This window comes from Thunnus maccoyii, chromosome 13 (genome assembly GCF_910596095.1).
Source record: "Thunnus maccoyii chromosome 13, fThuMac1.1, whole genome shotgun sequence".
Lineage (NCBI taxonomy): Eukaryota > Metazoa > Chordata > Actinopteri > Scombriformes > Scombridae > Thunnus > Thunnus maccoyii.
The window spans coordinates 5064023-5088941 of record NC_056545.1 but is presented as its reverse complement, the minus strand read 5'-3'; the positions used below and the strand labels follow the sequence as shown (position 1 = coordinate 5088941).

At 38.8% G+C, this 24919-nt stretch overlaps 1 protein-coding gene across 1 annotated transcript; it reads left to right on the top strand.

Annotated features, from left to right (window-relative positions):
* The first annotated feature begins 1021 nt into the window (after positions 1-1021).
* Positions 1022-24562, top strand: rsf1b.1 (remodeling and spacing factor 1b, tandem duplicate 1). The gene is made up of 16 exons (XM_042431206.1): positions 1022-1229; positions 6394-6485; positions 8306-8398; positions 9373-9578; positions 9741-9859; positions 11040-13924; positions 14039-14320; positions 15759-15863; positions 15955-16034; positions 16476-16530; positions 16618-16730; positions 17612-17679; positions 17911-18124; positions 18223-18428; positions 19345-19524; positions 21334-24562. Exons 1-16 carry the CDS (start codon positions 1076-1078, stop codon positions 21924-21926), a joined length of 5445 nt encoding a protein of 1814 aa, XP_042287140.1. The 5' UTR covers positions 1022-1075; the 3' UTR covers positions 21927-24562.
* The last annotated feature ends 357 nt before the right edge of the window (positions 24563-24919 follow it).

Here is a 24919-nt window from a genome sequence, read left to right as displayed (position 1 = left end):
AAGCAGCAGTAACCTCACAAAAAATAAACACACACACAAATTAAATTATTAAAGTTTGTGCAGCTATTCTTGTTAGAACATTGCATTGACTTCCATTGATTGTGGGCCGCCAAACCCAAACCCTAACCCTGACCTTAACCAGGACCTCTGAAATGATGTTTTGCCTCATTGGGATCAGGCTTTGGTCCCCATGAGGAATACTGGTCCCAACAAGGTCTGTGTTTACACCAGAAAAGGTCACCAAGAGGTGACAAAAACGTACACACTTGTTGTCCTAGATCACTTTTGGGGACATTACATAGACTTACATTAGTTTCCCCGAGACTTACCTATCTTTAACCACTGACTCAAAAGTCATCTTTTTACCAATTGGGAACACAACTTTTGTCTCCAGTTGGACAAGTCGTCCCCAATTAACTGTTTTTTTTCACGCTGTTATCTGTTCTCATAATCTTACTGTATTCTTACGCTGTAGGGTTTTTTTTTCTTTAGAAATTTAAAATAAAGTCTCAGCAAAAGTAGCCCACCAAAAAAAACTTATACACATAAATTATATACATTTAAAAAATTCAATATATAATATATACTGCCATCTTTTCACATAATCTTACAGCATTTTTGCCCTTTTTAGAGGTTCAAAAAGTCTTTAAAAAAAAGTAACCTGACAAAAAATACTAATCCACACACAAATTAAATACATAATAAATAATAAATAAATAAATTACAAAATATATATTGTTTTCTGTTCAAATAATCTTACAGCCATTTTTACACTGTAGGTTTTTTTTTTTTAGAAATTTAAAATAAAGTCTCAAAAAAAGCAACCTGACCAAAAAACACACACGCAAACATTTTATACATAATATATTTAATTTAAAATAAAGTCTAAATCATTTTTCAGAGGCTGATTTTTTTTTTACATTTTACTACATTACGAAGGCAGACTTTAAAAAATTGTGAACTTGCCCTTTAATTTGGATTTTTAAAAGGACTGATTTCGTTCGATGCTTTATTTTGTTAACACCGGAAGTGATATATATTAATTCCGGCTGGCTTGACACTGGTGTTGGAAAAGATGGCTGCTTCGGCGGCAACGGCGAGTTCTTCCCCCGGTTTGTGTCCAAATTACGCCGTGATTTGCTCCTTCCTGGAGCGGTACGGCGCGTTGTTGGACTTACCGGAGCTCACCTTCCCCCAGCTGGAGAGATATCTGCAGGACACGTCCTCAGGTAAGGCAGAAAAACAATGATCTGCTGGCGGGGAGGAGGACAGACTTCACCGCTGTTCTAACGATAATGGTACCGAGCTAGCAGGCTAGCAGCTACGTTAGCCAGTTGTGTGTTATTGTGTGGTTTTCCAACCTTGTTGTTTAGTTAAATTTAAGTTTACCGCGCCTCAGAGCTGCCTTTCGAAGTGGGAAATGTTTCTACGCACAATTTAACGACCACTCAGGTGTAAGCCCGCCGATTTATCCGAGGTTTTCTGTCACTTTTAAGCTTTTGAAATGGGCTTAATTTTTTTTCCAAGCAGCAGCCTTTTATCTGCCGCTGTAACGTTAACGCAACACAGGCAGAAATGTGCGGGGATATTAGTGCTTGCGAAGCGGTGAAGATAACGATAGTTCACGCAACACATCGTGGATTTTGATAATTAGTCGGTAAACACGGTATTGTCTGAGACGGGCTCGAAATTGTGCACTTTATTTACAGTTAAAACATTTCGCCATGTAGTGGTTCAGCACAGCTTCTGTCAAGTTCCCGCAGCTGCGGCCTCTTCCGGTGAAAGCTTGCAAAATACACCAAATGTTTTTGTGCAATAATAATAATAAATAATAACAAAAATCAGAATCAGGTTTATTGTAGAGTAGGTTTGCACATACAAGGAATTTGCCTTGGTGTTGTGGTGCATGACAGTCAAATATATATACAGAATTAAAGGAGCAATGTACAACATTCAGCCTCACTATAGATGCACTACAGCAGCAGCATCTCAGACCAAAACAAATGTATGTATTGTTTGTAGTATTGCGTAGAAACATACATTGTAGTGGACTACTACTACTAGTTGTAATAGGAGAGAGTTTGTGATCAGGCCGCCATGTTGAAAACGGTTGGGGAGGGACTCACACACACTAACATGCACGCTCATTAGGGGTGCAGTGGATCACAAAAGTCACAGTTTGGATCATTTTTCAGATCAGGAGGGAAAAAAAGGAGATAAATATAACTTTGCCCTCCATTTATTCTGTAAAAGCGAAGAACTTTTGCCATGGTCTTAAATTAAAACAACATTCAAGATGTCCAATGTTTAAATAAAATCTTAAAATATAGAAAATAATCAAACAGTTGTTGATTTAAAGTGCAACATGAGGCTTGATACCGTTTTTCTTTTAAACATGGTGGTGAATGAAGCAACAGCTTGCGTCCACATCATCAAAACTTGATGATAACTTATAAAAACACGTCTTGTCCTGCAGCTTGTTGAACGAGCCACTGATCAAACATTCATCAGTCAAAAGTGCACCGCTAACGTCAGTTAGCAGCTAGATAGTTAATTAGCTGCTCAGCTGCAGCACATTAAACAAACCTGCAAAAGTCACTTCAGACCTGTTAGATGCTGGTTTGGTTGTTGTTTTCTTAAAATTCCCTTTTAGTGACACGCTGTCTGTCCGTTACTTGTAGCTATAGCAGTTTATTTACTTTAGACACTAAATTTTGCAAGTAATCTCTGATTGACATGTTTGCCGAACTGTGGGGAGGCGATCTGTTCAGATCACGGATCAACTACGTTCCGTTACACCACGAACGCTCAGATATACTAACATGCACGTGTAGCCGGACCGTCTATTAAAACAAAGAACAGAGAAGTTCGGATAACAACACACTCAGAGGAAATGTGACTTTATTCTCTGCTCAGGACGCCATTACTCCACTGTATCTTTACGTAACAAATATTTGTATACTGACATATTTTAAGTTTTATATTACTTTAAGTAATCCTAAATAATATAAAAAAAGAGAGTTTACAATAAAAAATATGTAAAATATAAGTGAGAGGAGCTGCTACAGGTTTGAATTTTAAATTGAAGAGAATGAAATGAAATGTACAAAATATTGACCAGGAGTGTGCAGTTATTAATATAATAATAATACTACAAGTTGCATTAATGTAACGCGCCATGTTAAATCAAAGATCTCAGATGTGCAACTATAAGATTATGGGGTTTTACGTTAATATAACGGATAGTGTCCATGTGAGGAATAGAGTCTGTAGAAATAATAATAATAATAATGTTTATTTGTATTTGTATTACTTTCATGCAAAGATGCAGCTCAACAAAACAAGATCAGATGAAAATAAACAATGAGGAAAAAAAGTTTGATCACAAAACAATCAAACATTAACAATGATACCAGTAAAGTGAACTCAAATTAAAAAGGTTTCAGTTTCTTTTTTAAACTACGGGGAGTTTACTGTTTTAAGATCCCAGATGCCTCCATTAATAACAAACATACTACTGTGTCCTCATTCTGTATCGAGAGCATGATGACGTTATTATTATTTCCACACATTTACTGACATGTTTATTCAGGTGAAACTGCTCTACTTCCGGTTGTGCAGCTTATTGTGGCTGACTTGACTATTTTATGTAGTTGCTGTACGCATGTCTGAGGTCCTCTGAGAGATAATAATAATAATAGTCTCATCCCTGATTCACCCCTCATGTGTTTTTAACCCTTTTAACATTATTTCTTTCTCAGCAACATTTACTTCAGTGGCCGTCTTGAAAAAATATCAGACTTTTTGCAAGGACTTCTGTAAATCCGATGCTTGTATTTTTAATTTATTTGTAAAACCTTCGCAGGACACAATGTCAGATCTCGTTTGAACAGTAGGATCCATATCAAACATTATAATATTATAACATAAAGCATGTTTAATTTTCAATGTTATTAATTATTTCTTCTAGTTCGCTGTGAAAACAGGGCATCTGTGGGTCTTGAAAAGTCTTTAAAAAAGCCTTGAATCCAGTTTCCTCGGGTCTTAAATTTCATCTACAAAGATCTTTAATATTTCCTCTTTTCTGCTGTGGACTTTAATATCATTGAAAACTTCTTTTCATATGTGTTTGCGGGCTGTCGGGTGACATAAATCTATAATAAACTAAAAGTGAGACAGTGGTTTGTGCTGCAGGAAACTGTTTGAGTCGGCGCCGTCAGACCCTGCAGCAGACAGTCACTACTGCGGCTACGCTTCCTCAGAAGCTGGTCAATTTTAGCAAAAACATAATTTTGTAATCGCTGAATCCATCCATTATGTTTCTGTCAGTTATCTGGGTCCAGAACATGTTACTTGATTAATTATATTACAAGGAGTTACTGTTATATACAGCAGGGAAGCACTGACAAAAATGTGATATAAATGTCAATAAATTCATGTCCTAAATAAAAAAAAAATGGTAAGCCTTCTGGTTTTCCATCATTCACTGACTGCCAAAAAGGTATTAAATCGAATCATATGTGCTGTTAAAAAAGCTTCAATTGAATTTAACACTGCAGAAACCTCCCAACAAGACTTACTTCAGTTGCTGCTGTAAATCTTAAAACATGTACTTTTATTTCTAAAACCATCACAGGACACAATGTCAGATCTCATTTCATTAGCAGGATCCATATCAATAGTAATAACAGCATTATAACAAAGTATACGTTGTTTGTTGGTGCAGCAGATGATCTCTAGTTGAAGCAGCATCCCAGGTGTGTGTTTGTTGGTGGAAGGTGAAGGACGGTGTGAATGTTTATTATGTGGAAGAATAGAAGTAATGAGTGTTATTTAGTCATCTTGTAGCAGTTTTGCTTTACATCTCTACGCGACACACTTAATAGTGAAATAACTGTTTCATGCTGCTACAAGACACTTTATTCACCACCTGGTTACAGTCCCTCCAATGCAGTTTTTTGCAATTTCCTTTCCCCCTCGCTGTATTTGTGACTATATATTTGTCTCATTATTCTTACTTTCTATGTTGGTGTATATACGTGGTACGTTTTCTCATTTATTTAAGGTTTTATTAATGTTTTGTGTAGTAGATGCTCGTAATATGTGTCGTATTCTAGGGTTTTTTAGGGTCTCTGTTTGCATGTGAATGGCCTCCTTGATGTTGGTTCTTATATGGCCGCTTGTTATCATGTGACCAACGCAAACAGAAGTCTGCTTTCTGTCTAGAATGATAAAACGCTACCGACGTCGCTGCTAACATGCTGCTATTCTTCTTCACTGAAACATAAGTCCGCCTGCGTAGTCTGAGGAAATATTAAAGTTTGGTTTCGTCTTTGGCTCATATATTATCTCAGTAGTCATCTGTCTGATCCAACCGGATGCTGGATAAACAGGTTAAAAAGACGACGTTTCCTCCCCAAAGGACAGAGTAGGAAAAACCATGTGACCAAATCTCTTCCAAAAAAAACGAGTGAAAGAACAATCGATACTACATCCAATGTTTCAGGCACATCCTCAACTCAAGTCATGTATGAATTCATCAAAAAATTAAAACTACATAATTGTTTTCTGGTTAAAGTGGAGAGAGGTTAAACGCAGGAGAAGAGTCAACATCAGGATAATAGATAAATGTTGTTAATTTAACAATAAAACTGTTTGTCAGTCGCTAACAGTGCAGCTCACAAACATGTTTGTTGTTTATTATTTAATCTTTATTTTATCAGGCACTTCTCCAAGAAACTTTCATAAGAGAAGAACACAATCAGCCGACAGAAACAACAAAAATACACAATAAACAAGGAATTAAATATTGTTATGTATTTAAAAAACAAATACTGTCATTATATTGTTATTTTATGGCATTATGTACGTCAGTTGTTAGTTTTATAAATGTAAACATCATTTTGGGCCCGTTGAGGACGACAGCTGCTGATTCAGAGATCTGTCGGGTGTTATTTACTTTTCACAAACTGTACTCGACTAAAGGTCTTTTTACAGTGTGCGATTTTGAACTGTGCGAGATGAAAGTTTACAGTTGTGGTGAAATCTTTGAAATCATAATAAAGACATAAGAGGTTTTGTTCTCCTGAATATGTACGTCACACTCCAAAAAACAAAACAGTGGAAACAAAAGCTTGAAAAGTTTGTGTGATTTTTTTTTTTTTTTTTGCTGCATTTTCAAAAACATAAGCAGGTGATTCAAGCCGGTCACGTGTCAGATACTTTTATAGAGCTACGATGCGTTTGTTGCACAATCTGACAGCCTCAAATCGACATGGTGCAGTCTGACACAGATTGTCTCGAACACAGTCTAAAGGCGCCATGATGCAAAGTTAAATCTAAAGTGACTTTTAAATAATTGAAGTAACCGTATCGTCTCTAATGTCTCCTCAGTCCCGAAGCTGCTGGTTGATCTTCACGTCAAGTTGCTGAGGAAGATCGGCAAGTCGGTGTCAGCAGACAGATGGGAGAAGTATCTGGTCAAGGTAAATGTTTGAGTCTTTTATGTGTATTACACATACGGGACACATATATGGGAAAGTAGGAATCCAGCTTTTTCAAAAATGGATATAGATTTTAAATTTTTGGTCACATTTGGTACCAAAAACAAACAACAAATGCTGATTTTTTTTTTTAAGCTGCATAAATGTATTTGTTTGGATACTTTGGGGCTGCAAACAAAACATATTATCACTTATAAAAGTAGTTATAGTGAACTTGTTAGCAAACAGTTGCTTATTTACATATCCAGCAACATTAAACATGCATGTGGAGTCGTGTTTCTGTCCATCTGATGAATATAAGTCTTAATATTCACTCTCCTGTCAGCTCTGTTAGTTTGTTCTCCACTAACTCCTGAGATAAATATCTGTGTCTTTAGCTGCTAAACGCTCCACTATGTTCACTGTGTGCTGAGCAGGTTGTGTACAGTCTGTTTTTACAGCCTTTTCACTGAAAACAGCTGCCTGCTGTCATGGAAACGAGACTGATGAGAGCGGAGCAGGCAGGCGGTAAAATCATAACAGTGAGTTAAAGGAGGATAAACGCTCTGGAAACTAGTGTTGGTGATAATTCTCTGTGTGCTGATCACAACGAGCAACACCTTTCACACGAAGGCCTTCACACACCGAGGATGTGACGAACAAACGACCTGAAAATCAAAGCTATTCATGCCGGCAGAGATATGAATTTGCAGCAGCTCATTCCTCAGAGAAAAATGATGTATTCAATTTCATCCGGCGATGATGATGAACTCCGACCTGCGTTCAGCGTCTCTGTACACAGAAGCAGCCGTCTGTCAGCTGCAGCTCCTGACCGGCAGCCGGCCAAACTGTCTTCATGTCGGCTACACGGGAAGAAATCAACAGTGTTTTGTATTTATTGATTCATTGATTTTTTTTTTATTTCCTAACCCACTGTAGTGAGTGAGGGGAATCTGAGAGCCTTGATCGGTCAACATAGATGCAGTAAATAAGTTCAAAACACATATAAAGCGGGATATCTGTGATCAGCTGATTACGAGTGTAAAAAAAAAATGGTAGGAGGGTCTCCTTGACCTTTGTCATACTATAGAGGCTGATATGAGAAACACAGTCAATCAACAGGTCTGTCATTGTCATCAGGAGTTGTAACGTGACGGCCGCTCTGCACAACCACACAAGTACTTATGACAAAAAAAATATATTGATGTTCAAATTAGTTGCATGAAAAGACGCCCCCCAGTGTGTAAAGGCCTTTTGTCATTTAATCTTTTCTTAATATGTAAAATATTGATTAGTGATGCTTTAATACCAGTGGAAATCACATTAAAGCATCAGGGGACTCGTCCATTAAATCCTGCTGATTAAAACTGTAATACCCAAACGTGCCTTTATGGAATTGGGAGTAATTTGTATCTGCGATGTCATAAACTCTGAAGTCTGTAATGTTCTGTTGGTGCTGAGACTGTGAGAGAGGCGTTGATTTAATTTAACTGAGGTCATAGTTCATGGTGTTTTTAATTTATTCTGAGGTGTTTATTAGTTTGAACTACAACAAAGATGGCGGAGCATCACGAGTCACACTTCACTTTTGTGGGTGAACCAAATCAATCTTTGATGTTTTATTTGCCAAAGTGATGATGTATCTTTGGAGTGACATGAACGGCTCTGGATTGAACAAACTTTATTGGTATTGTTTGTTTGATGGAGTCAACAGCGCTCTGACGGGGAAACGATGATACTTTGAAAGAAATAAGTCACACATTTAATCTTTGTACAAGCTGTTTTAATAATCTGTTAAATTCATTTGCTCACTTCGGTTGCAGATATGTCAAGAGTTCAACACAACATGGGCCTGGGAACTCGAAGAAAAAGGGTACAAGGAGATGACGATGGAGTGCAAGACGGGGATCCTTAAAGTAAGAACGCAGTTTTTTGTTGTTTTTAGAAGAGAAGACTTGTTACCTCACCTGTTGTTTTTTTTAATTTATTGCAGCTTTAATGAAAAGAGTTTCTAGAAAGAAGCACAGGTGCATCCTAACAAAGTAGCAAAAGCTGAAGAAGAAGCCGAGGACTGAAGTTTTCTACATTTTTTATCGTCTGGTGAAAAATAGATCACATATAGTGTTTTATCTTCTTTGGTTCCCGGTGAGAAACTACAGAATAAAACATAATAAGAGTTAAAAAAAAAATGTTTTCATGTTATTTTTATAGTATGTAAGACGGTTTTTATGTTGTATAAATAATGTGTCTGCATGTTAATCATCTGCCAACTTCTGAAACAGCTGCATCTGTTTAAACTCAAATTGTGCCGAACAGCAACTGACTAAAAAAAAAAAAAAGACTCGAAAGATTAAGTGATTAATTTTCTGTCGATGGACTAATTGTTGCAGCTCAACAGTTGTGTGTTTGCTTGTAGAAATATTGATGGTTTCAGTCATTTTTCAGGTAAAAATAACAAAAAACATTCTCTGGTTTCAGCTTCTTCAATGTGAAGATTTTGTGTTTTTCTCCGTTTTACATCATTGTTAACTGAATATCTTATTGTGAAGATTGTAATAGGTGTTTTTTTTTTCAGTATTTTTTGACCTACATAGATTAGGAAATAATCATCAGTTGCTTTATTGTCAGTTTTTATTATCTACATACAGTATTTTTTCTTTAGACTGTTTGTTTGTTTTCTTGACAGTGACATCATGACACACGTTTGCCGCTTTGCTTTCTTGGCGGTAAAAACTACAAATCCTCCAGTCGTTATCTGTAGATATTTTTTTTTAATCCCTGAACTCAAGAATATTACATTTCACTTGTTACTTGTCCTAGTAGAGATCATTATGTCCATGTTGTGAGAAATGTTTTAGTAAAACATTCTGTGCCTTTTCTCTCTCTCCAGTATTTGTGCGAGTGTCAGTTTGATGAAAATGTAAAGTTCAAAACTGCCATCAGCGAGGAGGACCCCGATAAAATGCGCCTGCAGCCGATCGGCCGGGACAAAGACGGCCAGATGTATTGGTTCCAACTGGATCAGGACGACAACGTGCGCGTTTATGTGGAGGAGCAGGACGACCTGGACGGGTCGTCGTGGAAGTGCATAGTCAGGTAAAACAGACAGTAGTTATTATTTAATGGAAGATATACGCAGCAGGCTCTGTGAAATTAAATTTAAATGTAAATGCTCAGCGGGGAGAAGAGGGAGCTATGTGTTATTATTTATTCTGAAAATGGAGTAGTTATATTTATCCTCCTCTTTCCTCCCTGTAGAGATAGAAATGACTTGGCTGAGGTCGTGGCTCTGCTGAAGACACAAATTGATCCTGAGCTGTTGAAAAAGCAACAACAGGAAACCAAACCTGGAGATGAAGAGGCTAAAAAAGCAGAAGGTAAATGTAACATGTGGAAATTGCTTCTTTACAGGTTATTAATATAATTTTATAGTTTTTTTTCCCCCCAAAGACTACTTTTTAGTTGGTTAATGCCATGTTTCAAACAAACAAACAAATATTCTTTATATACATTTTTCTTGAGATGGAAAGAAAATCAAGTAACATAAGAATCAGTTCTTATCATCTGTGATTCTGAATTGATTCACAGATTCAAAAAATCAATTCTGTTATGACGTTGATAACATTACACATTATCATCAACATTATCTGCAGGCACATTTTGGATTTAATTACTTAATTATTAGCTTTGTAAGAAGAAGTTGTTTTTTGTGAACACCTTCACCCAGAGACTAACACTAGCAAAGCGGAGGACTTAAAACTCCAGCACCAACACGCTGGGACTGCAGCTAACGCTTAATTTCATTATTGATTTAATCTGGTGTTTATTTTCTCAATTAAGCAATTAATTGTTTAGTTGATGAAAAATCAAAAAGAAGTGAAAAACGTCTATAGTTGTTTGTTTTGTCGGACGTTTCATTTACTATCATGTATGATTTGCTTGAAAAATGACTGAAGCGATTAATCGATTTATTAAAATAATTGCTGGTAAATTTTCTTTTGACATGACTAATTGTTGCAGCTCTACAACACACACTGCTCTATTGTACAAAATGTCCAGCCAACTCTCTTTTGGGGGAAGAAAGTAATTGGTCCAGATTGCTGGAGACATAATGTTACCAACAGATGAGCGGACAGCGGAGCACACAGAGCAATTTCTATTTTACAAATCAAACTCCAGCCAGTGACGTTGGTCAGTAAATGACACTTTTTATCATTCTCATACGGGCAGAAGACTGTAACACGCTTTCAAATGAATGCAGTTAACTTGTACCACACTCTGATCCTCAGACTTCCATCAGGAAAGGCTAGAAATGCCATATATATGTATATATATGTAAATGTAAAACGTAGCCTCGAAAAAAATCAGATGGAGTCAGCAGCTCCTCCAAGCATCCATGAAAATTAAGGTCAACGAGCTCCTTTGAATGTAAACAAACCTTGGAGCCCAGTTTTTGCTGCGTCATATTTATGAGACACAAACCTTCACAAAGATTCCCATCTGTCTTCTGAATTATTTATAATCGTTAATTTCTTTTATTACGTATTTATATTACAGGTGACGTTACAAAGACTGAATCAGATGAAGACAGCAAAGACTCCGACAAGGCCGTCCGCCCAGTCTCACCGAAGACTGAGAGCAACGGAGAAGTCGTGGAGAAAGACGACTTGAAATCGGAAGCGTCTGAGGCCAAATCGTCACTGAACGGCGTCGTCGAAGGCAAAACCGAATCTGAACTTAATTCAGAAAAGGCCGCAGTGGATCACAGTATCGGTACAAAAGCCCAGAACATCAAAGAAGAGCCGATGGAGGTGTCAGACACTAAATCCAGCACAGCAACAAGTGAACCAGCTCCCGCCTCTGAGGCACCTTGTATATCAGTAAAGGCAGAAAAAGGAGAGGAGGCCAAGAAGAACAGCGCAGGGGAGATTCAACAGGCGATGAAGAACGACCAGCAGGCCAAAATCCCTCTGAAAAAAAGAGGAATGAAGTTTAGTGAAGACTTTGAAAAAAGTAAAAATAGCGGCAGCTCTATTATTGTGCAAAATCCATCAGTTTCTCAGAATAAAGAAGCTCCTAAAACTGATGCAACTCCTGATCAGAGAAAGAAAGCACAGAGTGTAAACGATCACGTTAACGGCGAAGTTCAGCCGACATCAGAGAAAAGTCATTCGAGCGAGTCACCGAAAGACGCCGCCGCCGCCGACAAAGAACAGACGACTGAAGCAGCTGCAGGTAAATCTGTAGAAGTCCGAGAAAATGACTCACCGTCTACAGACAAAGATGGCATGAAAGATAAAAAGGATGGAGCTTCCAGCGCTGAGAAGGTCACAGAGGCGGTCGCATCACACCGAGCAGACTCGGACAAGAAAGATCTAAACATGCAGGTAGACAAGGAAAGCGCTACAGAAAAGAGGGAAGCACACGAGTCTCCTCCAAAACCAACAGCAGAGTCGCCACCTTTACCTAAAGACGCACGTGAGAAGTCGTCTAATCGCGAAGAGGATGAAACAACGAAAGAATCCAAACCAGCAGATGCAAAAGAGTCTTCTACGGTGGACGAGACCACCGCATTAAAGGAAACCGATAAAACATTAACGACCGATGAGTCGAAGAAAGTCAGTTTGAATCATGAGGTCAAATCCAAAGAAGTTGAGTCAAAAGATTCAGAAAAATCAAAGGGAAAACCAGGCTGTGTGGACACATCAGAGTCAAATCAGACAGAAGAGACGAAGAAGTCAGAGGTGACAGAAAAGGTAACGGACGTAAAGCAAACAGAAATGAGTGATGCTAAAGAAACTGAGAGTAAAGTAGAGAAATCAGATAGTGCCGCACTGAAGGAGAAGCCGGGAGTAATTAAAACAACAGAAACACAGTCTGCAGACAAGGATCCTGCAGAAAAACCTGACGACACTGAGAACAGTGTGTCACCATCTGTCATCAAAAAGACAGAAATAATAAAAGACGGCGACGATACAAAGACTCCAGAAACACAAGAAGTCAATCAAAGCTTTACAGTCATTAAAAAGGCCGACAAGCCGTCAATCAGTGAGAAATCAGAAGAAACATCCAACACTAAAGAGAGTTCGGAGTCGTCAGTTATTAAAAAGGTAGACAAATCAGAATCATGTAAACCTGCAGAGAAGCAAGACGAAGAACTCAAAGACGCAGAGATGACTCCCGCTGTCGACGAGAAAACTGAGAAAGCCAAGGCAGCTTCCGAGACTAACACCGAAAAGACGGACACGACTGAAAAGACGGACAAGCCCGAAAAGACGGACAAACCTGAAAAGACGGACAAGCCCGAAAAGACGGACAAGCCCGAAAAGACGGACAAACCTGAAAAGACGGACAAACCTGAAAAGACGGACACGACTGAAAAGACGGACAAACCTGAAAAGAAAAAGACGGGAAAGGCCGAAAAGCCTGACGAGACAGAAAAGCCCGAAGACATAAAGAAAACCGTCAACTGTGAAGACAATACGATACGTGATGTCACCAAGGTAAGCGACTCTACGCCCAGGCCAACGAAGGAAGAAGCGGCGGCCGTAAAACGCGATCTGACGAAGCCACGAGAGGATGACGAAATCGAAACGAACGCAGTCGTACAGAAGACGACAGAGGAAGCATCTGAAGGGAAAGATAAATCATCCAGCCCCGCCGAGAAGACGAGCGTCTCTAAAAAAGATGATAAAAAACCCGAAAGGCCGGACACGGAAGAGGAGAAGGTAACTGAAGAACAGCCCGATAAAACCGAGGCAGAGAATCCATCAAAAGAAAGTAAAAAGGACGCCGACAGTGAAAAACGTACAAACGGAAGTGAGAAACTCCCACGTCGAGATAAAGAAAGTAGTAGTAAAGAGGATTCGGCGACAGATAAACTCTCAAAAACTGACGGAACAAAGGAGAAACAAGCTCATACAGAGAGCGAAACCTCAACCAAAAGAGAAGGAACAGACGGTGAATCCTCAACTAAGACTGAGAAACCGGGCCCCCACCCAGACGCCGTCAAGCCAACCGACGAGGAAAGTAAAAGCAAAAGTGAAGAAGAGGACTCTGCAACAAAAAAGGAGGTGGCGAACGGTACCGACGTTCCATCGGATGTTAAAGAGGCGGTCGCCCATCGGAAGGTCAAGGCTCCGGCCCACCGGAGGAAAGCGGCACTCCAGAGAGAAGAGAGACAAGCGGATTCAGAGTCTGATACGAACACCGGGGGGAGATCTCTTCGAAGATCACCGAGGATCTCTAGACCGACACCGAAGGTGGTAGAGATCCACGACAGGAAGCTGGAGAAATCGCAGGCTCCTCCGCCGGCTGAGAAGAGTGAGAAGGAAAAAAACGAGGAGGAAGAGGACAAGGAAGAGGAGGAGCAGGAGTTGAAAACTGTTCAAAAGAAGCCGAGAGAGAAAAAGGCAGATCAGGACGGTCAGCCTAAAGCCAAGGTAAGATTTCTCACCAGGTGGAAACAGTTACGTCCTTTTCAAAGCATCTTTTATGAAAGTAGGCAGTAGATGATGATGATGATGATGATGGTGACGATGTTCTTCTTCTTTAAGGGGAGAAAGAGAAGGAAGATGCGGTGGTCCAACACTCGAACGCGCCGTAAAAAGAAAGGCTCCGAAGACGAAGACGAAAACAGCGACGAGGAGTCCAGCGAAGACGAGGAGAGCGAGGAGGAGGACGACAGCGACGAAGACTACAAGGTCGAGCGGAGCAGAAAGAGGCGGAACCGCAACCGAGAAAGACGAAACTCGGACTCCTCGACATCCTCGGATGACGACCTACCTCCAAACGACGACCCCTGCAAACATTGTGGTCTTCCAAATCACCCTGAGCTGGTGGGTTCCTGCAGGTTCTCGTTAACGTTCCGGCTTTTAGAGCAGAAGCGAAACCAGAATCCCTCATTTAAAATATTTGTAACTACGCTAATAACAAAAAATCCAGCCTTAGACCAAAGCCTTTCTCATCAGTATGTCGTATATAACATCATATGTTTAGATAGTTTCTCAAAAAATGATCTGATATTGATCTTTATCCGATATTTATGTTTTTAGCGGCCTTTAGCAAACACCGTTTCCCATAAACCCTAGATGTTCGCAGGCCAAACATCAAGTCTCGACAGAGGAGACGAGTCCACGAGCGAGTGGAGGGATCGCGGTCTGAAATAACAGCAGGGCAGAGAGAAGCGAACGCTGTCGAAGTATTTAGACAGCAGAGACTTTCGAAGAAAGCGTTGATGTGGACAATATCAAGTTACAGTAACACAAGTACCAGCGCTTGTAGTCTTGTAAATTTGCTCACAAAGTAATTGTTTTACTTTGTTGAAATCACAACAGTTTCAGTTTCTTAGAGCAACTGTTGTAGTGTTCGTTTGTTTATTAGCTGTGCCCTAAAGACAGCTAGACTTCCTGGGTCCACATTTCAAAAACATACATTAATACAACTGGCATACATAAGACATATATTAGAGAATAAAATAAATATATATATATATATATATATATATATATATATATATATATGAGGAGAACTTACACAGCAAAGAACTACAAATCAGCATACGCATAGCATTGTTCCTAGGTGTGTCCTCACTTGCTTTTTAAACATTGATTTCTGTATTAATTTAGTCAACAACAGCGGTAAATAATTCCATGTTTTCATTGCTTTTTATACTTCTGTGTGTTCTAAATTAGCCTCAGGAAGTGAAAACCGGCCTTCTGTTGCCTGTCTGTGTAGCATACATGTATATAGTGGATGCTGTGTGTCTTTAAAATATGGAAAGTAAACTGCAGGAACAGGCGTCAGTTTTGACGAGTCTGCAGTGAGTCACAGATGTCCTGATATGACACCATGACTTTGGCTCTCTGTTATAGCACTTTTTAAAACACAAGTTACAAAGAACTTTACAAGAAGAAGAAAAAGGGAAATAGACGAGACGTAGAACTGTATATAAAACAAGGAGAAAGAATTGTTTAACCCTCAAAGTAACCGTTACAAGATCATGAGAAAGCCAAAGAAAACTGATTTGGGCCACACAAAACTGAGAATATAAGTCTAAAGCATTATTAGGTTATCCAGGAGACTCATGTGCTTCTTTGCTGAGGCACATTTCAGACACGGTTTAAAGAAAAATTTGAAATGGAAATTCAGAGGGTGGAAAAATACCTCCAGAACCAGAAGCTCCTTGCAATTCACAACTCTGTTAAATTTAGACGCGTTATAAATGTTTCTGTTGGAACACCTCAGGTTAACATCTGTCAACATCTCTCTTCTTAGATCTTACTGTGTGATTCGTGTGATAGCGGCTACCACACAGCGTGTCTGAGGCCTCCGCTCATGATCATCCCGGATGGAGAATGGTTCTGCCCGCCGTGTCAACACGTACGTACCAGTCGGAGCACCAAAAACATTAAAGATATGGAAAAAGTACATTTAAACATGATGTTAATGTTTCATTCATCCCCCTCTGTAGAAACTGCTCTGTGACAAATTAGAAGAGCAGCTGCTAAACCTCGATGCCGCTTTGAAAAAGAAGGAACGAGCTGAGAGAAGGTGAGATGTTTTACGCCAGAAACTGTTAAATTAAAATGTGTAAAGTCGCTAAACGCTGCCCGGGTTAGAGATCGCAGCAGTGACACCCAATCGAATCCAACAGAAGACGTTAAATGAACCAAACACCCATCAAACACAAGAGTCACTGTCGGGCTGTTTGATGGTTTTATGGTTTCACTGCTTCTATTTTTCCTGATTGACGTCTTTATACATGTTGCAACAGAACAGTACTTCCTGCTTTTCTGAATCGTTCGTAGTTTCTGTTGACTGACAGAAAAAGAGATTTAACTCGCTTCAGATGAAAAGAAGGAAAGAAAAAGAATGTTTTTTTGTGAAATACTGGGTACTTTTACCTCTTTTTGCCACTTTACTGACACTGAAATGAATCACTCCGTCTTTTATTATCTATTATGTTTCTGAATATGTGTCATCTATCATCAGGAAAGAGCGTCTCATTTACGTCGGAATCAGTGTTGAGAACATCATCACGCCCACCGTAAGTACAAACTTGTGGTTGTACGTTTTTGAACGGAGCAAAACTTTCACCCGTGGATGTTTGTAACGTGACTCTTACTCCGTACAGGTTGAGGTTGTGGAAGAAAAGCCGGAGATTATAATCAAAGACAAGAAAGAAACAAAGCGAAGTAAGAGCTGGGGTCGAAGGTCAACGAGGACCAAGAAAAACATCAGCTACAGGTTTGTGCTCTGAGTCATCCTTTATAATATTTCATCATTTAATTATTTTTTTATTTTTTTCAAATTTTACATTCAATAGTTTTTATTGTTTACATGATTTGACTCATGTCTAAAAAAAAAAAAAAAAAAAAAAACTTTCAGACACATTAGACAGCAGCAAGACATTTACAGTAGTCAGGTTTCCATCCAAATGTATCGCAAATTTTAACTGAATTTCCAGATAATTGTGCAAAAGAAATGCGTGTTTCCATCCACTGTTATTACGCGAGTAGTTCGGTCATCCAGATAAACAGCTGGTGGTGTTAATTCTCCAGTTAAACCATTGCAGAAGAAGCAGGAACTACAAGGTGACGTAATTTAAAAAAAAAAAAAAAAAGCAACAGTTGAACTCAACGGTGAAAAACAAGGTTGAAAACATGGAAATGTTGCATTTGCAAGTGTTTCTGATGCATTTTGTTGCATTTTGCTTTTATTGATAAACCAACTTTTCAATTTTTTTGTGATATTTCAGGATATTTTTCAAATTTTTCTGTGTTTCCAATCAGGTTTTTTAAATTCAAAATGAAAATGAGAATAAAAACAAGTGGATGGAAACGCACATAATGACAGCAAAATATTATTGTACCGTTGTTGCCATCAACCATTGAGGCTCTCAGCATACACTCACCAGTTAACAGATATACACTGTCCGGTGACGCTCCGCTCGTCCTGCAGCAGGTTTTCCTTTCTACTGTCAAAAGTAACAAATTTAAGGCCTCATGCTGCTGTTTTCTGTTCATCCTGGAAAGATTCTCTTTGCAGGAATCATCTGATTTATTGTAGAAGTTCTGTGTGATCAACCATTCACGAAATGGGATTCTTGTCTATGTTCATTTTTACAGATTTGATGAATTCGACGAGGCGATCGAGGAGGCAATCGAGGAAGACATCAAAGAAGCAGAGGGCGGAGGTAGGAAGACGTCGTACTCTGCTGATTTTAAAGCAGTGGTTTAAATACATTTAGGAAGATTTGCTTTCTTAACAGAGCCAGGTTCACCGTTTACAGTCTTTACGCTAAGCTAAGCTAACCGCCTGCTGGCTGTAGCTTCATATTTGACGGACAAGCTATTCTTTTTACGGCGTGAGAAGACGGTCTTGGTATATTTAAGGTGACGATGATGACGGTGATATTTGTTTACAGGCGCTGGCCGGGGTAAAGACATGGCCAACATCACGGGACATAGAGGAAAGGACATGTCCACCATCCTCCAAGGAGATGAGGGCAAGGAGAACGGCCGGCCGCCACGACCCAACATCAGCCAGCGCAAGAAGAAACGCCGGCGACTCAACGACCTGGACAGCGACAGCACTGTGGACGAGGAGGAAAGCGAGGAAGAGTTTCGCCTCAGTGAAAGGTAGGAATGGAGACGACAGCATCGGGTTAGAATTCATTTTTATTTCTATATGTGAGTCACTTGATTTATTTTTATTTTTTGTTGTTGACTGCCTGCAGCTCAGAAGAAGAGTTTGTAGTATCGGAAAACGAGACGGAGGGCGAAACAGAGCCGGACTCCAACGACAGCGGGAAGCATCATAAGTCTTCGTGGGTCAAGAGGCCACCGACACGACGACGAAGCTCCCGAAAGCGACGGAGACCGAGAGGGTACTCGGATGATGAAGAAGAAGAAGAGACAGATGATGACGATGAAGATGAAATAGGTACATAGCTTGTTGTAGACGAGCGTGACTTCACAACGTCTTTACATTCTCTTCTCTGTTGTACAATTTTGTTTAAAAAACATGAACAAAGTGTGAAGAGCTGTAAAGATTAATTGATAAATCGATTAGTAGATTGACAGAAAATTAAGAGATTTGCAATTTTACTGGTCAATACCGATTCCCTTTTTTTTTTTTTTTAAAGTCTGACCTGCCAATTCTGAATTTGGCCAATATCACCTTTCTTTCTTTCTAAGAACAATAATTGACAACATACACAAACATTTAATGGAAAATTCAGTCGTATGTTTATAATAAAACATCGTTCATATTAAACATAAAACATGAAAACTGTATTTAGTTTTCTAACGACATGATGAACGTTTAAGTTCATTGAAGTCAACTCAAAGTAAAAATACTCATAAAATATTAGTCAGTTTTGCAGATAAACCCTGATGGGAACCAGAACCTATAATATCCTAAATCCTTAATCAAAAAACACTTTACTTATATAGCAAATATCAACTCTCATCTCATTTTAATTCTTATTTGTAACAGCTTTATATTTTAAGTTATGTAAAAAAATATTAACATATTAATTGATGATGAAAATAATTGGCAGTTTCCGCCCAAATAATATAAATGCTCTTTGAGAAGATTCTCAGTTCTTCCAAACACTAAAGCTTTGTATTGTTTTAGTATGAATAAATCTAATTTACAGATTTGAAGTAGCTGCCATTGAAAGCTTCAGTCCAAAATTATTCATATTGTCTTTTAAACATCTGTATCTGTTTAACAGTCAATGATTTTCATAAAGGACCTTTTGGATTAGTGTGATTTACATTCTTATTTGAGTTTCCGTGTCCCTTTGACAAAATATCCAAACATTTGTGACCCGTTATTTTGTGTTTGTGTGCAGTGACTGAAGGCTCAAGCGAGTACAGCGACAGTGATCTGGATATGAGTAGACGGCGGTCTCGGCGGAGTCAGAAGAAGCAGGTGAACTACTGTGAGACGTCCGAGTCCGAAGGATCTCAAGCAGAAACCAACCGGGACAAAATGAAACCCAGACGTCGCCAGGACAGCTCCGATAGCGAAGGTCAGTCAGAGACACACAGGACAGATCTGGACCATGATCTTGATTCCACAATGCCAGTAGGAATAATAATAATAATAATAAAAACGCTCTTTTCTAATCTGAGTCACCTTGTTTTTGGAAAAGGAGGTTTCGAAGGTCTAAACATGTTTTTACGTGCAGCTAATTCTTTTTTGTTTTCCTCTCAGGTTCCTGTAAAAATGATTTGCCCCGTCACTTTTCAAACTTTGTTTTTGAGCTCCTTGTCGTGACGTTCTGGGTCTGATTTACTGAGGTTTTACAGCATTTTTTGCAGACACAGATGTGGCCCGTTCTGCCCCAAACACATGCTGCGTTTTGTTTGGACCTTGCCCCAACTCCAATCAGGGCAGTGGCAGGGAAACACTACTCAAGGCGAAAAACAGACTTGAGCATAAGACCTCCTGTTGCTCCACTAAAAAATAACCTCTGCTTCCGTGAATATGATATTGGACCTCATGCAAGAACATTTTCCTTCTCCGAAAACTCTTTTTATTTTTTTCTGTGAGATTTGTTTGTGCTGGTGTTCCAAACTGGATTCAACAAACTCTCTTAACTGCCCGAACTTGTCGTGAATCACTTGTTTCAGCCTGATGAACATCAGCTGTTCATGAGGAGCGGAGAGTTCATGAGTTTGATTCACAAAAAAAATGTTCCCAAAGATAAAAAACAAGAATTTCACACTTGTGGAGCTTCAAGTCCTGCTTTCAGAAATCAGCAGACATAAACACAATATGTTCAGTGTCTGCAGTTGGAGACAAAATCTGCCAGCAGAGATCGTAAAATCCAAAAACTCTCAGTAACAGAATGAACAGAATATTAAGTTTGCATTAGGTTTGTTGTTATACATACATATTTATTTTGGTTGATTTCAGTATCATATCTAAACTCCAAATTCAGTCATATTAAGACATTATAACTACGAGGAAATTGATGAATGCCACAAATCACTCTTAAGAATGAATCTGTTCATACGTGGTTCTTGCATGAGGCCCAGGTCTCAGTCCTTGGAAAAATACTTCCCTCACTTATTTAAACATAAGATCCAGAAATATATTCTGGTAGATAATTGTCTGGTTTGTTCTTCTGTTGGTTGGTGCTGCTGTTTATTTACTGTTGTTTCATTTATTCTTTGTTTTATGTGTCAGAACATAACAGCTCTTACATTATTTAATACCAAAATCCTGAAAAATACTGAAGACGAACCTTTTCAGCACCATGGACAGCGACCTTAAGAGGATGAATGGCTTAGTAGCCACATGTCTTTAGAGCTGCATCGATTACTCAATAATGACAGAAAGTCATTTTTTTTTTAAAGCAGAAATTACAAATATTTGCAGGTTGCAGCTTCTTTAATTAGAGGATTTGAAGCTTTTTTGTGTCATACATGATAGTAAACTGAATATCTTTGGGTTCTGGACTGTTGGTCGGATAAACGATGCTCGCTTTGATGCTAGGAAATTATAACAGGCATTTTAATCTATTTTGTAATGTTTTATAGGCAATGTGATTAATTGTTTGAGAAAATAATCGGCAGATTAAAGGGTAATGGAAATGCAGCCATGCATGTTTTCCTTAGGCAGCCACCCAGAAAATGTTGTCATCTAGCCTGTGAGCTGTACTACACGTTTTTCTATGTTTTTATTCTTTTATAAAATCAAGACCTCAGGTTCTTAAAGGTTTAAGTCGTGAAAAGCTGCAGGTTACAGGTTTTTTTATTCCTCGTAGTGGAAAAATAAGTATCATTACAGAACTACAAGGCAGCTAAAGGTGTCTCTGGTTTTCTTTTTCCAGCGAATTTCTCCAGAGACTCTGACGAAGAGTCGAGGGATCGGATGGTGAAGAGGAGAGCCGACTCTTCAAAGGAAGATTCCCGGCAGCGGCACAGACGGCTCGCGCTAAAACGCAGGAGAGCTTCCGAAGAGGACGACTCGGACGACGACTCGGAGGATGAATCGTCAGAAGAGGATCGTCCCGTCCGTAAACGGGTGAACCGCATCGACTCGGACGATGACGAGGAGGAGGAGGAGGAGGAGGAGGAGGAGGAGGAGGAGGAGGAGGAAATAAAAGAAAAGAAAGCAGCTGAAAAAGCAGAGGAGGAAGGCAGCGCTCTGACAAAGGGAACAAACCAGTTGGACTGCAATGCGGTGGAGCTGCCTCCCACCAACGGACAGAACCAGGTTAAGAGCGTCGAGGGTCTCTCGAGGGACGCTCCGGGCCTCACCGCAAACCTGGAGCCACCCAAAAACATCAGTGCCACGCCAGCTGCCGCCATAGCGCCAAACGGTCTGGTCGCCCAGGACATGGCAGCGCAGGAGGACGACGAAGACGACCTGTTAGGAGTCACAGACCTAGTGGACTACGTCTGCAATAACGAACAATTGTAAAAAAACAAACTGGTGTACTGTTTCTCTTTTTTTTTTTTGTGGTATTGTATTTTTATATTGCGTAACTTTATTATTCCTTCCCACACCAACACTTCCTTTTTCGTCCTTTTTTTTACTGGTGTCATCTGGATCTTTGGTTCTCAGAAATCTCTAATACAGTAAGAACTGGATCACCAGTCTGAAGCTGTCCATGTGGGGATTGTACCACGAATAAGGGCACCAAACTATCAAGTCTCATTTGTTTTGTAATAATGTGTTTTAACCTCCCCGCACGTCATCCAGCTCCACTGCCAAACCACCTCCTTCCTCTAAACGTGTCACTCATCTTTTCTGTCCTGTTTTTTTTATTTGTTTTTTTTTTAAAGATGTCACATCCAAGATTTCTTCCAAATTGAGCTCCTGTTCTCGTCTACATGTTTGGAAAATTGGAAAATTGTCTATTTGAATGCTAAATGACTGGGATTTTTAATTTTTATAGGAATAAAAAAAAAAGTCATTCCATAATTGACCTGAAGTTCTGGGCGTCTGTTTAAAAAAAAAAAAGATTTTAACATTTTATCCCCTTTTTTTTATTTTTTTTTTTTGTTTTTAATTTGTGAAAGCTTTATTTATTCTATTTAGTGGGTAAAGGGGGAGGATCATGTCTATTTAGATCACATATTTGATAAGCTAACCCCTTCATACACCCGACATGAGATATTGCTGGTCAGATATGGAGGTGTGTGTGTGTGTGTGTGTGTGTGTGTGTGTGTGTATGTGGGGGGGAGAAATAAAAAAGAAACACACATTATTCCCAGTTTTTATACCCTGAATATTTGAAATGTCATGCATATATATTCAAGCCCTCGCCTCATCTGAAGGTGTGAATGTATATATATATATGACCAACCTTCATTTGAACTTTTTGTTAAATGATAGCGTAGCTTTTGTATATTGTATACATGTATAATTATTTTAACTATGTGCGCTGCCATCAGTATCAGTGGTGAACTCCCGGTTTTTATAGTTTTGTTTGGGGAAACGAAATCAGAAGTAAAAGTCTCTCGTCCTTCCTAATCTTGAGATCTAGTCTAGCTTCCTCTTTATAACATCTATGTTTTTGTTTTGTTTTTTTAATAATGATGTATTTTTTGTATATCTAAACCTTTTTTGTCGTTGTCTCTTTGACTGAAAATGTAGTGTCTTATTTTCTTTGTACATTGTCCTTCATAGAGATCAAAAAACCTGCAAACTCTATGGCTTTTTTTTTTTTATTTTTATTTTTTTAACTCAAAACACTCAGCTCCCCTTTTTTTGTTTATTATTCACCTCCCTCTTCACTTCCTGCATACATAAAAATCCAAGCCTCCAAGCATACAAAAACCCATTTTTCTATTCACATCCTCTATTTTCATAATCTCGAGTTCACGTTCAGGTCAGGTTGCAGTAAATTGACAACTTTAAGACCTCAAACAACATCAGGATTGTGAGAAATAAACAGCCCGGTTGAATAATTTGTTTTGAGGCGACACATCAGGATGCTGGGAGGAGGGGGGTACGGACAGAAAAATAACAACAACAACAAAAAAACCAACAAACCAATGACTTCACTGACCTCTGCTGGAACCAGTCTGTGTGTATATCTGTAGTTTTTGCTGTAATATATTTAGAGGCATTTTTTTAATCATGGAAAAATATATTGGGCAATTCTTTGGGATTGCATGAGTTTCTAATAGTTTTCTTTTTGTAGGGAAGTAATATTGGCACAACAGTTTTTGTAACAAAACCAGAAAACTTTGGCATGTTTTAAGGATGTCTATTATCTCCTGATCTGTTGCATTATTGCTCAAGGACGCCACAGGAATATCTCAGAATCGCAGTGAAACTGCATTGTTAAGCATGCGCTGACCGACCGAAGGCATGTTACAGACGCTCGGGGAGAAAGTGATGTTATCGTAGAAAATAATCTAGGACAGTTGAATCTGATTTAAAGAGAAGAAATGAAGCCTGTTTTGTAAAATATTTTGTAAATTAGTCTCAGCATGGTCTTCACAAAGGATAAACCACTCTATTTATCATAGCGTTTTGATACTGGCTAAGGCCAAAATCATAACTTCCAAGACAAAACAAAGTCCTATATATGTGCTGCTTGCAGTGCACACAACTTAGGCTTCTATACACAATATTTAGCTTTTAGATTAGTTGGACAGAATATAGCAAATCCCAATTCTAAAAATGTTATAGAAGTGTGTTCTGGTGGGTTGAGTCCGAGTAATGGGATGTGGATGTCCGTGTGCTGTATGTAACTGTTTTATATTCTCCGCAGAGATAAGGAGGATGTATTAATGTGTATCTCAAGGTTATGAAATAACCAGTAGCAAGATCTGCATACGAATGGAGAGAAAGTTATGTTCACAGAGAAAAATAAAAGCTGCAAGGGGATTAAGGGAGGAAGTTGGTGCCAATGACTGAAGTGTTAACAGAGTTTCCTATTTACCTCATGATGAATCTGGGAGGAAAGACACCCTGTCCGCTGTGTATAGATCCTAGTAGACTGGTTTTTGGTGTTTTGTCTGCTCCTTACATTTTTGTTAACTGTTATTTCTTATGAATCTGATCTTGTACATTTGTCATAATAAAATGGGTTTTAAGCCTCATGTTGTTCTGTCTTGTGGGACTTTTTATGCGGGAACGCCTGATCCTGGAAGGCTGATGGCCACTGTTAGCCTAATACATTTAATACATAATTTAGTGTATAAATGTTATGAATATAGAGTGGTTTATGGAGAACCAATCCATTCTTGTCAATGCATTGTTAGATTTTTTTTAGATGCAGATTTGTTTTTGCATTTTTAGACATGTTACAATAATTAAATATAGCTAATGACATTAATAACCAAACTGATGATATCTTAATACTACAGTCACGATGCCTTCAAGACATAGAAATTATAGCCTATTAGCATTTAACACTCATATACTGGAAACTGTGGCTAATTAAGGTATATTTAAAC